The sequence below is a fragment of the Benincasa hispida genome, chromosome 11 (assembly GCF_027475165.1).
Source record: "Benincasa hispida cultivar pf3 chromosome 11, pf3_genome.v1.1, whole genome shotgun sequence".
Taxonomy (NCBI): domain Eukaryota; kingdom Viridiplantae; phylum Streptophyta; class Magnoliopsida; order Cucurbitales; family Cucurbitaceae; genus Benincasa; species Benincasa hispida.
The window spans coordinates 8,830,755-8,847,698 of NC_143488.1; the positions used below are offsets into that span (position 1 = coordinate 8,830,755).

Consider the following 16,944-nt stretch of genomic DNA (forward strand, 5'->3'; position numbering starts at 1 on the left):
GTACTACAGTTCGCACACATGTTTCATAGGAATTTTGAATCACGACCATAGACAAGCAACTGCTACGGTTGTTGGTCAACTCATCAAAGATAAGTTCACGGGCATAGGACGTATTTGTAAACCTTGTCATATCGTTGAGGATATCAGGAGAGATTATGGCGTGAACATAAGTTATGATAAAGCGTGACGTGCAAGGGAAGCCGCGTATGATCTCACTAGGTACTCCAGAATACTCATACTTCATACTACATGCTTAGGGAGAAGCGCTAAAAATAGAGAATCCGGATATAGTCTTTGAGATCGAACTTGAAGATGAGATGCATTTCAAGTATATGTTTATGGCATTAGGGCCTTGTATTAGAGGTTTTGCAAGCTGTCGGCCTTGTATTATTATTGATGGGTTGCACTTGAAAGAAAAATACAAAGGCACCATGTTGGTTGCGGTTTCTATGGACGAGAACAATCAATTATACCCACTAGCATATGCTATAGTGGACAATGAAACCGATCGATCATAGAAATGGTTTATGTCAAACTTGAAATGCAGTATCGGAGAACCCGATAATCTGGTGTTTGTGTCTGATCAAATGGTATCTATCGGCAATGCTATTCGTGCATTTTTTCCCACAACATTTCATGGATTGTGCACATGGCATATAGAATAGAATCTGGTTACAAACTTTAAAGATAGCACGGTTGTTGGGATATTTAGAGATGCAGCAAGGCCATTTCGCATGACAGAGTTCCAGACAAAATGGGACGAACTCCACAGTTTTAGAGTGGTGCTGTCATAAAATATTTGAAAGACATTGGTCTTCAAAGGTGGGCACGGGTTTACCAAATAGAATGAAGATATGATAACATGACATCCAACAGTGCAAAGTGTTTTAATTCTTTAACTAAAGAGTATCGACTAATGCCCATAGTATGCTTGATTGAACATATTAGAGGAATACTCCAATCGTGGTTTTACGAACGGAGGAATTACTGGGCATCTCGAACGATATTGCACTCTGACTACTGTGAAACCCGATTAGCGAGTGAAGCTGATAAGGGCAGATGATATCGGGTGGAGCCTATTGATTGTTATCGGGTACACGTGCGAGATAATCGATTGGACGGTATTGTCAATCTTCACACGAAGGAATGCACGTGTAAAGAATTCGACTCACTTGGTATCCCGTGTTCCCATGCAATTGTTGCTGCCAAGGAAAGAAATATACCCATCCACAGTCTTTGCAGTCGATTTTATACAGTGGACTCTCTAATGATTGCGTATGCGGAGCCTATAAATCCACTTGGCCACATATCTGAATGGAAAAGACCTTCTGGATACGTAGAAAAGATTATCCTTCCCAAAGTTTGTGCCACAAGCTGGGCGACAAAGAGTGAGAAGAATACCATCCAGAGGAGAATTTCGCAGACAAATAAAATGTGGTCGGTGTGGGAATAATGGACATAACCGCCAAAATTGTACTGAACCGCTTACAACCGTGCGATGTGCCAAAAATGCTGGAGACTGAGACATAAACACCCCTCATCCAGTTTAGTTATAAATACCATTGATCATTTTTTCATACGTCATACTTATAACATACTTCATTGTTTTTCATACTTCATACTTGTAACACTTCGTACTTTATACTTTCATCTTGTAAACAAAAAACAATAACAAGCTGGAGTATTTATATAATAGCCATCTTCATACTTGTAACAAAAATGGATAACTTTATACTCTCTCAATCTTCATACTGAAAACAAAAAACAATAACTTCATACTCTCTCAATCTTCATATTTGTAACAAAAGTGGATAACAAATACTCTTTCAATCTTCATACTTGTAACAAAAAACAATGATTTCATACTCTCTCAATCTTCATACTTGTAACAAAAAACAATGATTTCATACTCTCTCAATCTTCATACTTGTAACAAAAATGAATAACAAATACTCTCTCAATCTCGCTCTCTCTGAACATCTCGCTCTCTCTCAATTTCGCTCTCTCTCACAATCTCACTCTCTTTGAACATCTCGCTCTCTCTTACAATCTTGCTCTCTCTGAACATCTCGCTCTCTCTTAACATCTCGCCCTCTCAATCTTTGAACTTCGGACCTTGAACCATATAATGTTCTCAGCTCAATTATGCATGTTCTGATAAAATTCTGATATTGAACTTTGAACTTTGAACTTACATAAAAAATAGATGTTCAATTATACAATGAAAAGAGCAGTAGTTCCATTATACATAAAAAATGCATGTTCTGATAAAATTCTGATATTGAACTTTGAACTTTGAACTTTCATAAAAAATATATGTTCAATTATACAATGAAAAGAGCAGTAGCTCCATTATACATAAAAAATGCATGTTCTGATAAAATTATGATATTGAACTTTGAACTTTGAACTTTCATAAAAAATATATGTTCAATTATACAATGAAAAGAGCAGTAGCTCCATTATACATAAAAAATGCATGTTCTGATAAAATTCTGATATTGAACTTTTATAAAAAATATATGTTCAATTATACAATGAATGTTTTTACATACATAAAAAATACAATAAAAAATACAATGTTATATACATATAAAAAATATGGAGTGTTTGCCCATAGCTGACACGCTAATTGCATCTTATATTTACTCATCTTCTCCTGAGTGATTACGGATGGATCAGCACCAATCACCAGGTGTTCCAATAGTTTTATTGCGAAGATGCCACAATCAAACGACCCATGTTGTATGTCGACGTTCATAGGTCGCGAGATTTTCCAACGGGCTGTGGATAAGTCCGGCTTCGATCGATCCACGTCACAGTAGTGAAGTAGGGATGGTACTGTGACCGTCAATAGCTCTAGCCAATTCACCAGCTTTGTCATTGGTGTGTATGATGGAAGTGAATCGAACACGAATATGTGGCCTCTATTAATGTCCATTGCAAGGACCATCCAGTGGTCACTGATATTCATTGCCATATAAACGAAATCCACATCTGGCCATTTGACATCGAATTTATCGTTGACGTAGTCCTTATACGTGTCTTCATCTTCCCAAGCTAGGGTAGCCTCCAGAAGTGACTTATTCTTTATTCGTTTAAATACCCCACCACGAGCATTAATGTGACTCTGTCAAATAAAATGAGAAGTTAAGTAAAGAAGTAAAGACCAGGAAACTTAACGAAATGAGAAGTTAAGAAACGAAATATCAAAATTTACTGTTACACCAATTGGCAAGATGGTGAACTTATGCATGCACATGTCGGGCCGGGTATAAAATTTATCTTTCATAAAATAAAATAAAGTATTTATGGTCTGAACAAAAAAAATAATATGTTAGTAAAAGTACAAGATAGCCAACATGTAAAGACGTAAAGACTAGGATACTTACATCGCATTCGACCAACGAATTCGGGGTAATCAATTCCTTGAGAATTGTTTGGTGAGTGGTTTAAAGGAGTTCTCTCGAACCTCGTTGTCTGTATTATCGTCCGAGATCTAGCTCATCATTTTTGTCAGGATATTGTGTGGAACATCGTGTGCTACGTTATATGTGACGATCGATCTGGATATTGACGTAGCTACACCTAGGAGAGGATGTTTAGCCACACTTTTCTTCTTTACTTGGGCCGGGGGTGTATATTTATCAACCAGTTTTCTCTTATGACTAATTCTTCGAGATTCCTACATAAACAGATAACAAAACGTTACTCATCAAGAAATATAAAAATATAAACAAAGATTACTGATCAATAAATTACTCACCAATGGAACTTCTTCTGTGGTCGTAACAATCCCAGAAGTGTCTACCTCTGGGATGCCAGACATGTCAGCCTCTGTATGTGGCATGGTGATTAAGGTAGACATGTCGGGCTCTGTTTATGGGACGTCGGCCTGTATAGGTTCAACGTCAATCGATGATGCCGTGGCAGTGGTGGTATCGGGTTGTACAGGGGGGTGGGAGTAGGTGAAGTGGTGGTATCAGGCTGTAAAGAGGGGATGGGGATGGGAGTGTCAGAGGCAGTCACAGTCGTATTGGGATCCCAAGATGGGATGGGTGACCTGGTCATCTTCTCATTCATCGTGGAACCCTTCAATTAGTAAAGTAAAATGGTGAGTTCACGAACATGTAAAAGCTAAACACATAAAGACATAAAATGATGCAAACCTTGCACATAGACTGCAACAATGACAGGATGGCCGACAATTGCCCTTTCATGTTAGTCATGTTTTCTTCCATACTGGATACACGACTATCTAAACTCGATATACGGCCATCCAAACTCGATAGTGATCTGTCAATAGACCGTAGGTACGAATAAATAGACTCATCAGCATTGGCTCCCTCCCTGCGGCGGGCAACACACTCAGGACACTCCTCATCCACAGGTCGCTCTGTATCGGAGTCCGCAAGAAAGACATCAACTTGGTTCAACTCGTCCTCCTCGTGTACGTTCCTCATCATATCATGGAATATATCATCACTACGTGTGTATGTCCCTCATTCCACCCTTCCATATTCAGCATCCTCGTGCTCAGAATGCTCGAGTTCATCCCCTCCCTCCACCCTGACAACCTCATCATTATCATCTCCACGATGGTCATCATCGTCACTTTCACTTTCAGGACTATCCCCCTCACTCGTCGACCTATTGCCATTTTCAAAACTATCATCATCCGCACCTAGCTCAAATATAGGTTGTCGTTCCACTAGGGTATCCCGAAACTCCCTTTCAGCATCTGACATCACAGTGCCTTCTTTCATCTTTATCTACATTAACAACCCAGTAAATTGGTTAGTTCAATTTAACAATCAGATAAACATATTATGCATAGAGTAAACGTACATTGTTAGACTCGAATATCTCTCTCTCGAGTACTTTGAAGGACACTGAGTGGGAGCATGACCATCGTAATATGCGGGGCAAAGCCATCTTACTCCTTCACCCCGTAATGTTCCCAGCTATCGATGAAACTAGAATCTCGTACGTCCATACCTAAATAAAATTTAAAATATATTAAGAACAATAATAATGTTAGATCAAACAACACAATTATTATGTTAATCAATTTTACCTGAAACGCTTGTGGAAATCCACGTAAGGAGTACTTCACAACGTAATTTTTATTTGCTTTGACCCTCGTCTTGTATAGACTGCTCTTATCATTCAACGCAGTCTTTAGGGCATCTAATGTCCTCTCCCAAATAATGATACCCCAACCAAGACTATTGTAGTACTCCAAGTTTTGAACATCCTTGAAACGTTTGAGGTCGACTGCATTTTTCTGTTTGTTTTTTCCCATCATTGCGATCTCAGTATAGTAAACTAGGCTGATCTTCACAACATCATCATCATTTTCAAACTCTAAGTCCTTGTATTTTTCTTCAAGTTCATGGAGGTGTAAAGTGTCCTTCGTCACTCGATTACCAAAGTACTTGATAGCAAATTCATATAAGGACTACTGGTTCCGATCAACTCGTGATGGGGATTGCCACAAACCAGTCATTACCAAAAAGTCATCCTTCGAAAAGGTGACAACCTTCCTACAGACAGAGAATGACATTGATTCTGATTTTTTCCTCTTCACTTCTCTAAGCAACATGTGATGGACAACTGGGCTGTTAAACACCATATCAACGTCTATAAATCGCCCAAAAACTGTTCTCTTGAACATGGCCAACTGCGTTGGTGTGAACTTCTCTTTGACAATCTTGTTTGCATTAGCAATGTGGGCCAAGCTGGTTACTTGACCAGGAAATTGGTCGGCTTCGGCTATTCTGAAACGTGTAGCCTTTTTAAATCACTCCTGCATTTATTAAAAAATTCAATCAGTAAACTCCTTCAGAAAAAAAAAAAATGTAGAACAACATTTTGTTTAAATCTCGCTGGATTCGCTCTCGCTAGAATCGCTCTCACTGGAATCGCTCTTACTAGAATCACTCTCGCTGACATCGCTCTCTCCAGTGTCGCTCTTACTTATCTCCTTCACATTCTCTCTTTTTACTCGTCTTCAACCACATAACACATTGAAAACCAGAAAAACAAACAAAAAAAATCATAGGTTCACTTATCTCACTCACTTTCGCTCTCTCCGATGTCGCTCTACCGATTTCACTCTCACTTATCTCGCTCACAAACTCTTTCTACTTGTCTTCAACCACAGAACACATCGAAAACAAAAAACAAACAAACAAAAAAACCATATTGAAAGATTTACCGATAAGATTCGATTCGTCAACGACAGTAGAATCATTTGCAAGCCGGAAATATTTTTTTCGTTTATGAGCGATACGAAGCCGTTAGCCTTGAAAAATCTGAAAGAAGAATAGTTTAGTTTTGGTGGGTTCTCAGTAAAAAGGTAAAAAGACGAAGAAGTAAGGGCAATTTACGTAATTTGGTATGGCGATGATATCAACAGAGGGCCAATTGACATTATTTTTTAAAAATAGGTAATTTGACATTTTGGGCCCAATTTTTAGGTCACTCGTACAAATTTTCCGAAAAATCTTGGTATGATTTAATGAAACTTCTTAGACATGTAGACTGATAAATTGACCTAGAATCAAATTACTTATGAGAATATTCAAATGTCATATTCTAATTACTTATTTAATCTTGTCATATTATCACCATATGGATTAAATTGTTATAAATTGTGAAGTATAGAGACTAAATAATTAGTTACTAAAGATTAGAGATTAAATTATTACAAATTTAAAAATACAAGAACTAAATTATTGCTGATAAAAATTCAGGGATTAAATTGTTATTTTCATGAAAATTTAGAGAAAAAAATATTGTTAATCAATTAAAAAAATTTGAAAAATGATTTTAAATAACAAATATTTTCAAATATAGTAAAATGTTGAATTTATCAATGATAGATGATAGTAGTCTATTAATATGCTGTCCATCCCATCCATACTTTACTATATTGACGAATATTCTGATTTATTTTACTTTATTTGAAAACAACTCTCCAAAATTAGATTACAACCCCTTAAATAAGATTACAACCCCTTAAATATTATAATTTAGAAGGCATATCTTTAAATTGAGTTCTTGTGAAACGCTTCTTCAGTTCCAGACCTTCCGGCTTCTGCTGCAAGAAACCTCTCCATTCTCTTCGATTCTTTCTTACTCCTTCCATTTCTTGGCTGTTTTCAATCTCTCAACAATGGTGCTCGAGGTGCTTACTCATCACTATTCTCTTTTTCCATATTGCAAATTTCATCCAATTTTCCCTATGTCTTTCAAATCTCATTCTTCTCAACTCAGTTTAACGACCTAGGGTTCCATGGATATGAAACTTTTTTTTCCTTTCTTTTGGGTAGGCGACAATGATCTGCATCGACAATTCTGAATGGATGAGGAACGGTGATTATGCTCCTTCCAGATTCCAAGCTCAAGCCGATGCCGTCAATCTCATTTGTGGAGCTAAAACCCAGGTACTTCATCGATTTCTCTGCTTTGGAACTCGAAACATAAGAAGGAAAGGAATATACCCTGATTGGAGTTGAATTTCATAAAATTTTTTCTACTATCTCTTTTGCCTCTGTTGCCTTTTGGGGTTTTAATCAGGTATCTGGGAATTGAGTTCGAGTTAGGGTTATTTGGGTGAGGATTTTTTTTTTCTGTTAAACCCATATTGCCTTCTTTCTTAATATATGATTCTGAAGTTTTGATGAATGTACTGGATCGTTTGCTATTTTGTTAACAGTCTAACCCGGAGAATACAGTAGGAGTTCTTACAATGGCCGGAAAAGGGGTTCGGGTTTTGGTAACTCCTACAAGTGATCTTGGCAAGATTCTAGCGTGCATGCACGGTTAGTTCATCTACTTGCCTTTTTTTTTTTTAAGTTCCCCCTGTTCTTACCTAATAGGTTTGAGGCTTCTTAAAATATTATGACAGATTTGTTGCATTTTCTATTAAAGGATTTTTTTTTCTTGAGAAGTAGTACATGAAAACTTAGGCACTAAGATATTTATATGTGATCGTTTCTGCGTATGGCTGTCATTTCTTCAGCATCTAAGTATCTCTAGTATTAAAAAACAAATAAATAAATAGCATTGAAAATTTTGGCAAACTTTTAAACCAGCCTTTTTGTTCCCTCACTTATTCTGGAGGGTGACAGTCCCCGTCGTATGACTTTTTGGACATTTTAGAGTGCATTTTATTCGCTATGTATATGCAGCAGATTATTTATCAACAGAAACAACATTTAACATATGTGAGTATATATATAGAAGATGACTTCTGATGAAAATTTTTTACGTGTAGTTTCTGTAGTAAATAATAGTAAATCTGATAGAGTTCTTATTTTAACTGTTCAAGTAGGTGCTATAAGCACTAATTTAGAACATTGGGAATAATTCTTGTGGTAAGTATAAAATATGTTATAAGTTGAACATTGGAAATAATTTTTGTTATAATAATGCTCAATGGTCTATTCTCCCTCATTAGATGGATTAGATGTAATGCGTGATAACTCTTAGTTTGATCCCTATTGGAGTCAATGAGTTTACTTTTGTTAGTGCAGTTCGTTCATTTCTCCTTGTATTTCTGTCATTTTTTTTCTGAATAATGACATCTTAGATTACTGTTGATATGATTTTCTCTTTAAATATTTTCCCCAAAGAAAAACATCTATCCCAAATATTCTTAGGGGTGAGTACTGTCCAATATCAAGGTGGTATTGTACAGCATTTTGGTTATCAGAAATTCCTGGGTCTTCACTCTTTTGATGCATCAGATTTGGTGTATAATGGGTTGCACAATAATCCCCATTGCCCCGTGAAGTGCTGTTGATCTTTTTTTCTAGCTTTCTCTATAAAACTTAACATCTTTCTTTTTGCACAATAGGTTTAGAGATAGGTGGAGAGACAAACTTGGCTGCTGGGATTCAGGTGGCCCAGTTGGCTCTGAAGCATCGTCAAAATAAGAAGCAGCAACAAAGAATTATTGTTTTTGCGGGAAGGTAGGCACTTCTTGTCAATCCCTTTTTTATTGTATTTTTATTCTGCCGTTCCAGGTATTGATTGTTCTTACATCATCTACCTTATGTCTTCTTAGTCCTGCCAATCAAGAAAAAAAGTTGTTGGAGATGATTGGAAAGAAATTAAAAAAGAACAATGTGGCACTAGATATTATTGATTTTGGTGAAGAAGATGATGGTAAGCCAGAGAAGCTGGAAGCCCTTCTTTCAGCTGTAAATAGTAATGACTCCAGTCACATTGTTCACGTTCCCTCAGGTCCAAATGCTCTTTCCGATGTACTTATTAGGTCAGTTGCTCTCTCTCTCTCTCCCTCTCTCTCTCTGATTGGAGGAGACTGTGATTCTTATTGTTTCCATTTGTTCCATATTGTTTGACATAGTAAAATATTATCTCCATATGTCTTCACAATTTCTCCTTCTATGTCAGTACTCCAATCTTCACTGGTGATGGGGAGGGAGGAAGTGGATTTGCCGCTGCTGCTGCTGCAGCTTCAGCTGGTGGGGCCGGTTTTGATTTTGGTGTGGATCCCAACCTAGACCCTGAACTAGCACTTGCACTTCGAGTGTCAATGGAAGAGGAAAGAGCTAGACAGGAGGCAGCTGCTAAGAGAGCTGCTGAGGAGACTTCAAAGCAGGAAAAAGGAGGGGAACAGCCCTCTGGCTCACAGGATACAACTATGAACGAACGTGCTAGTGCTGAATCTTCTGATGCTCAGAAGACGAGCGATCCAATGGTTAGTTTTTCTTAAATTAAATAAGTTCAAATGCTGCAATATGCAAATAGAATGTCCATTATTTCAAATATTTCCTCCGACCCTTATGTTATTTGCACATCTTGCTTTCTCTCCCACCTTTTTGGAGGGCACTGGAGGGAATGTTTAATACTTATTTTCTACTTTGTTCTTGGCAACATTTTTTTTACTGCCACAACTTTAATGAAAGTAAAAGTATGTGCCATGTTTTGGTATTCATTCTGGATTTGATTACAGGAGGATGAGAATGCTCTGTTACAACAAGCCCTTGCAATGTCGATGGAAGATCCTGCCTCAAGTAATGACATGCGGGATACAGAAATGTCAGATGCAGCAATGGATCCAGAGTTAGCTCTTGGTAAGGTTATTCAATTTAATCATTCTTGGTGTGTAGTGTACTTTTCTTCCAACGTCTCATGTTGCTCCTTCACATTCAAGAAACCTTTTGAGGAAACTGGTTTGGCTGTTTGCGCTTTAGTAATTAGATTTTTAACTTTAAGGGTATTCCAAATACATAAAATTACTCGAATTGAATATAGTTCTATGAAAGCTTCCATCATGAGTTCAGAGACTGCACTACACCTGCACTATAATTTGCCTGATTGTGATTTGCATTCATCTTACCTGCTAATCTTTCAGTAGACTTGAATCATTTGCAAGTAGTGCAATGGAATAGAACAATTCTCTCCATCGAAATTTGACTTCCGTTAATATGTAGGCCACTTGGAACAAAAATTACTGCATTTGAATTGAATATGCAGTATAACTATCAGTATAACTATCTTTTTTCATCTTCGTTTGTTGCTGGTTGGTTGCAGCTCTTCAGTTGTCCGTGCAGGAGGATGCTAAAGACTCAACAAGCCAACCTGATATGAGTAAATTACTGGCAGACCAGTCATTCGTATCGTCCATTCTTGCATCGGTATGAATTCAACAACCTGTAAATACTTCTCACTGATATAGAAAAAGATGCCTCCAAATCTCTGGTTTACGTTTAATTAACTCAATGGAAATGTTCTACAGCTTCCAGGGGTTGATCCAAATGATCCATCGGTTAAAGATTTACTGGCTTCCATGCAAAGTCAGTCGAAGCCAGAGGTTAGTTGCTTCCAGGCATTGAAACACAAAGTACCCTGAAGATTAAAATTGTAAAATTAACTTTGAATCTTGTTTCAGGACAAGAAGAATGAAGAAAACCCCCCCAAGGAAGACAGTGACAAATGATCAAATCCATCTTCCAAAGTTGAATAATTCTGCTAGGTATTCGTATTTCGCCTTGTAAAAGAGTTGCATTGTGTGTTCATCTGCAAAAGATAGTCAGTTTTTCTTTTGCTGAAAACAAGAATATGCATCACTTTGATGTCTAAAAAAGTGATGCCTTGATCTTTTAATTTGTACTATGATATTATACTCTTTAGTTTAATTCAACTCTTGTTTTCTTTTTCCCCACATCTCTTATGATTTTCCTTTTTCTGTTCATTTCTTTTGAAACTAACTGATGAACATTGCAGCCAGGCCTAATACTAGCCTAAAATTGTAATGCAGAATCCTTATATATATAGATAAGGAAAAGAATGCAAGATATATTAGAACTGATGTGATGCTGTCCTTTGGATTAAAAGGAAGCCTAAGGCAAAATTGAAAGCGGGAGAATTTCATTAAATATTTTTAAAGGCTTTTTTCCCCCCTTTTTTGTTTACAATTCAAGGTTATAAATTTATATGATAAAAAAAATAGAAGTTTAATGATTTATTACTCACATCTCAAAATTTAAAATTCTATTTATCTTTTTGTTTTCAATTGTTTTGAATGGTAAATCTGTTAAAGATATTTTCAAGTATAACAAAATATCATTGTTTATCATTAATAAACAACAATGAATCACAGTAGATTTCTATTATTGAATGATGGAAATTTATCGTTCAACAATAGAAGTCTATTGCTCTCTATCATTAATAGGTAGTGACATTTGGTTATATTTGTAAATACGTTGGGTAATTTTTCTTTATTTGAAAACAATCATTTTTTAGTTCAAACACAACAAAATGAATTCTAAATCACTTGATCAGGAGTATATGTTCGTACTAGTGTATGTTTGGATAGGTCCAATAAGATATTTTTTTAAAGAACAATTCGTTTTGAACAATAGATGTCTTCACATCCAACTTTTTTAAAAATAAATTTTCAATGATAGGCACATTTGATTCATTTGATCCATAAGATTCTAAAATGTAACATTTTAGAATAGGCTAAAAGGGTGGAGTATTTTTTATTATTATTTTAAATATTAACATGATATTTTAAACTTATTCTACAAACACTCTACTTTTTAAACTTATTTTAGAAAAATAAATTATTTATTATTATTATTTTAAATAGACATGATATTTTAAATTAAAAATTATATATCTTCTCTCTCTCTCCTCTCTCTCCACCCTTGTTTCCTCTGCTTCATAAATTATTGTTGTTATTTACTTATAATATAATGTTACCATTTAAAATAATAAAAAGATTATTATTCAAGAAATGACTAAAAATATACCTTTTGAATTTTGATGGACTAGACGTGCATATTGTTAAAAATTCAGGGACTTAAATTATAATTATTTATATGTTTAAACAATTAAAAGTATGGAGATTTAAACTGTGATCTCAAAAGAAATAAATATATGTGTGGATGGTAGCAAGTAGCAACTAGATTTTGTAATTTAATCATTCAATTAATCATTTTCGAATGTAAAATAACGGAAGAGAGAGAACGCAAAATTCTCACTAGAAAATAAATAATAATATTATTATTTAAATAAATAAGGCGAAGAAGGATTTGGATGGCGGGTAAATTCCCGGCGAGAAAGTTGTTTGCCTGTCTCAAATAATTCTCAACCATGGCGACGGAGCTTTGACAGCTAAAACAAATTATCAACAATGGCCCGACATTGCCTTTTTCGATCATAATTAGTCAACTAATCGGTCTTCTTCACGATCGACACACGGGAAACTATCTCGATTACAGTTGAAACGGAACCATCTAATTCATTAATGTGATCGCATTGGAATTCGTTTTTGATCCCTTCTTGTTCTTCTCAATTTCCCCCATTTTCCTCTCCCCATCTTTCAAATCCATCCAATTTCCTGTTTCCCCCCTTCTGTATCAATGGATTCACAAAACCCATATCGCAATTCCCTTTACCCTCAGGTGATTCATTCAAATCCCGATGCGCCTTCCGCTCCCTTTGCGAATCCGAATCCATCGTCGACCTCGAATCTTTACCCCACTCTTGATATGAAGGATATGGTAGAGAATCTGTTTCCCGACGATGTGGATTACCGTCGTCCTCCTTCGGTTCCAACTCCGGCTCCGACTTCGGCTTCCGCTCCTCCCCTTGCGGCGGAAGAGGTTCTCATCAGAGTCCCAGGCGCCATTCTTAACCTAATTGATAAACAGTATAGTGTTGAGCTCGCTTGCGGCGATTTGACCATTGTTCTCATTCGCCAAGGGGAGAATGTTGTTGCGGTGCTTGCGCGTGTTGCTGATGACATTCAATGGCCATTAGCGAAGGATTTAGCGGCTGTGAAGCTTGATGATTTGCATTACTTCTTCTCTTTTCGGCCTCCGAAGGAACGTGATTCGGATTCCGATTCGAGTGACGATGAAGATGGGAAGAATAATGGGTCGGACGATTATTTGAGCTATGGGTTGACGATTGTTTCCAAAGGTCAAGAGGGATTGTTGAAGGAACTAGATGGGATTTTGCAAAATTACAGTAGTTTTACGGTGCAGAAGGTGTCGGAGAGTGCCAAGAAAGTGGAGGTTCTGGATGAGTCTCTAGCGAAAGAGATGTCGCCGGCGGATTTGAAGACGGAGAAGAAGAAAGAAGAGATGGAAGGGAAATGTGCAGCGTATTGGACTACATTAGCTCCTAATGTGGAAGATTACAATGGATTGGCTGCAAAGTTGATAGCAGCGGGATCGGGGCAATTGGTTAAAGGAATTTTATGGTGTGGTGATGTGACTGTAGAAAGGTTGAAACAGGGAAACGAGGCTATGCAGAAAAGGATGGACCCCTGTTCTAACACCGAGATCAGTCCTGAAACCCTCAAGAGGATTAAAAGGTTTTTTCTTACAACTCTTTGTTAAATATGTTATTTGCCCTCGTTTCTGTGTCGATAGCATTTGATTTGAGTTCATTGATATCCTATTATTCTTGAGCTTTTCAAGGTCGGTAGACGATGCTAGTTGGCAATTGTATCACTCTATCGACATCTTAGAGGTAATGGGTTCGCGCCAAAGTAGCCACTTTAAGGTTTAATATACTACTAGTTTCCTAGGCATACAGATATAGGTTATCAGCTAAGAAGAGAATAGTCGATGTATTTGCAAACTGCCCCAAATCCTCACGGATACTAAGGAAAGGGTTGCATCTTTCTGCATTAAGTTCTAGTCTTTGTTGTTTTATGCAATTCCCATGACTCAAACGCGAAGGAGTTAATGTGCTTAAGCTTAGTACTTTTTTAGAAAAATTAAGAACTATTCCCCAAAACCCTTCGTTTCTTTAAACAATCTCTTACAAAGCTTTAATTTTAAAATATTCATGATCATTACACTTCATTGTACCCCATGCTTTAAGAAACTGTGTAGGTGCATTACTTTTATCCAGTAGTCACCACTGGACTTAAAAGCTACATATAAATTATAAAGTAGACATTTGAGCATTATCCTGAAATGGATTTCATATTGGTTTTTCTTTTAGCTGTAAAACTCTTCAGCAAACTGCATGGAAACACTTGTCAAGTACTTTTTTGGTCTGATTTTTTATTTAGGGTTAAGAGGGTTACAAGGATGTCAGAGAAAGTAGCAAATGGAGTGCTCTCTGGAGTGGTTAAAGTTTCTGGATACTTTACAAGTTCAGTGGCTAATTCTAAAGTTGGGAAGAAGTTTTTTGGAATGCTTCCGGGGGAAATTGTACTTGCTTCTCTTGATGGATTTGGTATATCATCAACTCTACTTTGTTTTTTACCCCTGTGCCAGTTGAATAATATAATCTATCTTCTTTCCTTTTCTCTGCATCGATCTATCAACTAGTTTTTTCTTATATATAGAGTGAACTATTTAAAAATAAATTTCTCACGATTGAGTACTATTGGTGTACTATTAAAATGAGAAAAATAGGTTTCTTCTTTATAATTCTAATATAAAAAAGTATATGTAGTAAAATTTTTGATAACACATCATTTATTAGTCCTTTTTATTTGTATTTCCTCAGATATGGTTGAGTATAACATTGTAAAATGCACCATTTAAAACCGAATTATTTATAACATAGAGGACATAAATCAAGTGCATTGCCTGGAAGAGTTTACGGGCAAAGAAAAAAAATGTGAAAAGGAGCTGATAATTCTTTAAAGAAAAATGAAATTTTTAGTCCCTAACTTTTGAATAATAGTTTTGTTTGGTCCATTTTGAAAATGTACATTAACTTAGGACCAAACATAATTATTCTTCAAAACTAGGAGACTAAAATGGTAATTTTTCCAGTTTTTAATCAAACCAGAAAATATCTGTACGAAAACTTTTAGTGATAAAATGTTAAAAAAATAAAGATATAGCCGTCTGTGTTAGAAGTGATATTTGAAACAGAAATTGTGTGTTTTAGAGACTTGTTAACTTCGGTTTGCTGGACACATGAATATTTGGACTTACGTTGCTATTTGAGAATATTGCATCGCCTTGCATTAGACTTCATGGTGTTGACGAAAAACTTTCTTGAACTTGAAACTTGCAGCGAGAATATAATTAAGTTTGACTTTTCCATCATTAGATTATTTGAAAAGCATCAACATCATAGTACAGAAAATTCTCGGTTCATATCCAACGTGTTACTATTGTTTCGTATGGTTCCTAAATTTTGTGTAACGACAATGTTTTGTCCCCAATTGATCCTTAGATAATTAACAACACAATTCTGATAGGTCGAATTTTCATGATGTTTGCTTCATTCTTCAACTAATTGTATGGTTAGCTACTTAGGATCATAGGTAAACTTAAGTTGCTGAATTTTCGCTTTATGAATCATTCCTCACAAGAACACATTTCTTTTGTACCTTAGTTGATCACTGATTTCGTCTTCTGATAATCAGGCAAAGTTTTTGATGCTGTTGAAGTTGCTGGAAAAAATGTCATGGCTACATCTTCCACTGTGACAACTGAACTAGTGACCAAAAGGTAAACTGTCACCAACTGCACATGATTTACTATTAATAGGCAAAAAGAAACAAAGAGATAGGACGCTGAAATCCACTAAATTTCAAGAAGAGTATCAAGAATACAGCTCAAGGGAATTTCAGAGAGTTCTCCTCTCCCAACCTACCAGTCTACTGTCCACGATCCAAGTAAAACCATAAGTTTTCCAAGTAAAACCATATTTTCACTAAGTTTGCATTCCAGATTTCTGGATATCTTCCTACTGCTTGACCAAATGTTGAAAGAACTTCAATTTTCATGTCAGAAAATTCAGTTCAAAATCAATCTCATACACTTCTTATGATGCTTTTATAATATTTTCCTTATTTTGTTGTTGCAGATATGGGGAGCAAGCTGCAAATGCAACCACTGAAGGCCTTGATGCTGCTGGACATGCTGTCGGGACCGCATGGGCTGCTATGAAGATTCGAAAAGCTCTGAATCCAAAAAGTGCTCTCACCCCGACCGCTTTAGCAAAATCCGCTGTTAAAGCCGCAGCTGCAGAGGCCAAGGCTAAGAACTCCAAATAAATTGTTGGAACTATTTGATATTAACTTATAGTAGGTATGAACGGCTGTAACAAATTAAGTTGAGCTTATTAAAGATTCAAGCTACTCAATCTTCATGCCCACTCTTGCTTCTTTACTAAAATCATTGTTGTAGATTTCCTGTATATAAGTTACATGGATCCTGAAAAGAATGACATGATTGATTTCTGTTTCCTTTCTACAATGGTTCTCTTTCCCTCATCAAGAACCCAAAAACTGGAAAAAAGTAGGCCCTCCCCTTATATAAGGCTGTAAATCTTGGTCAACAAGCTGCCAGTTTCTAACAAGTGTTTGGGGCATTTTGCACACGATTAATGTCATCAAATCAATATTTGAAATTTGTAGCTATCATGATTGAATCATTGTTTGGGACTGGTAGCTATTATGATCGAATCAATCTTTGA

At 36.3% G+C, this 16,944-nt stretch overlaps 2 protein-coding genes and 1 pseudogene across 2 annotated transcripts; all 3 read left to right on the forward strand.

Moving 5' to 3' along the window:
- Positions 1-431: 431 nt before the first annotated feature.
- LOC150032363 (uncharacterized) lies at positions 432-1,453 on the forward strand (annotated as a pseudogene).
- A 5,585-nt stretch (positions 1,454-7,038) lies between these two features.
- Positions 7,039-11,200, forward strand: LOC120068994 (26S proteasome non-ATPase regulatory subunit 4 homolog). The gene is made up of 10 exons (XM_039020637.2): positions 7,039-7,192; positions 7,338-7,451; positions 7,724-7,829; positions 8,867-8,981; positions 9,077-9,286; positions 9,427-9,733; positions 9,989-10,109; positions 10,570-10,673; positions 10,775-10,849; positions 10,928-11,200. The coding sequence occupies exons 1-10, from the start codon at positions 7,181-7,183 to the stop codon at positions 10,973-10,975; spliced, it is 1,212 nt and encodes a 403-aa protein (XP_038876565.1). The 5' UTR covers positions 7,039-7,180; the 3' UTR covers positions 10,976-11,200.
- Positions 11,201-12,406: 1,206 nt separating this feature from the next.
- LOC120069017 (protein EARLY-RESPONSIVE TO DEHYDRATION 7, chloroplastic-like) lies at positions 12,407-16,721 on the forward strand. Its single transcript, XM_039020675.2, has 4 exons — positions 12,407-13,864; positions 14,573-14,739; positions 15,890-15,974; positions 16,333-16,721. The coding sequence occupies exons 1-4, from the start codon at positions 12,906-12,908 to the stop codon at positions 16,520-16,522; spliced, it is 1,401 nt and encodes a 466-aa protein (XP_038876603.1). The 5' UTR covers positions 12,407-12,905; the 3' UTR covers positions 16,523-16,721.
- The last annotated feature ends 223 nt before the right edge of the window (positions 16,722-16,944 follow it).

Bases quoted from the DNA above. Each gene is read 5' to 3' on its own strand.
- LOC120068994 (XM_039020637.2), top strand. The intron at 7,830-8,866 runs GTTAGTTCATCT...TTTGCACAATAG, and splicing joins GATTCTAGCGTGCATGCACG to GTTTAGAGATAGGTGGAGAG. The intron at 8,982-9,076 runs GTAGGCACTTCT...ATGTCTTCTTAG, and splicing joins ATTATTGTTTTTGCGGGAAG to TCCTGCCAATCAAGAAAAAA.
- LOC120069017 (XM_039020675.2), top strand. From the start codon at position 12,906: ATGGATTCACAAAACCCATATCGCAATTCCCTTTACCCTCAGGTGATT. The intron at 13,865-14,572 runs GTTTTTTCTTAC...TTTTTTATTTAG, and splicing joins ACCCTCAAGAGGATTAAAAG to GGTTAAGAGGGTTACAAGGA. The intron at 14,740-15,889 runs GTATATCATCAA...TCTGATAATCAG, and splicing joins TGCTTCTCTTGATGGATTTG to GCAAAGTTTTTGATGCTGTT.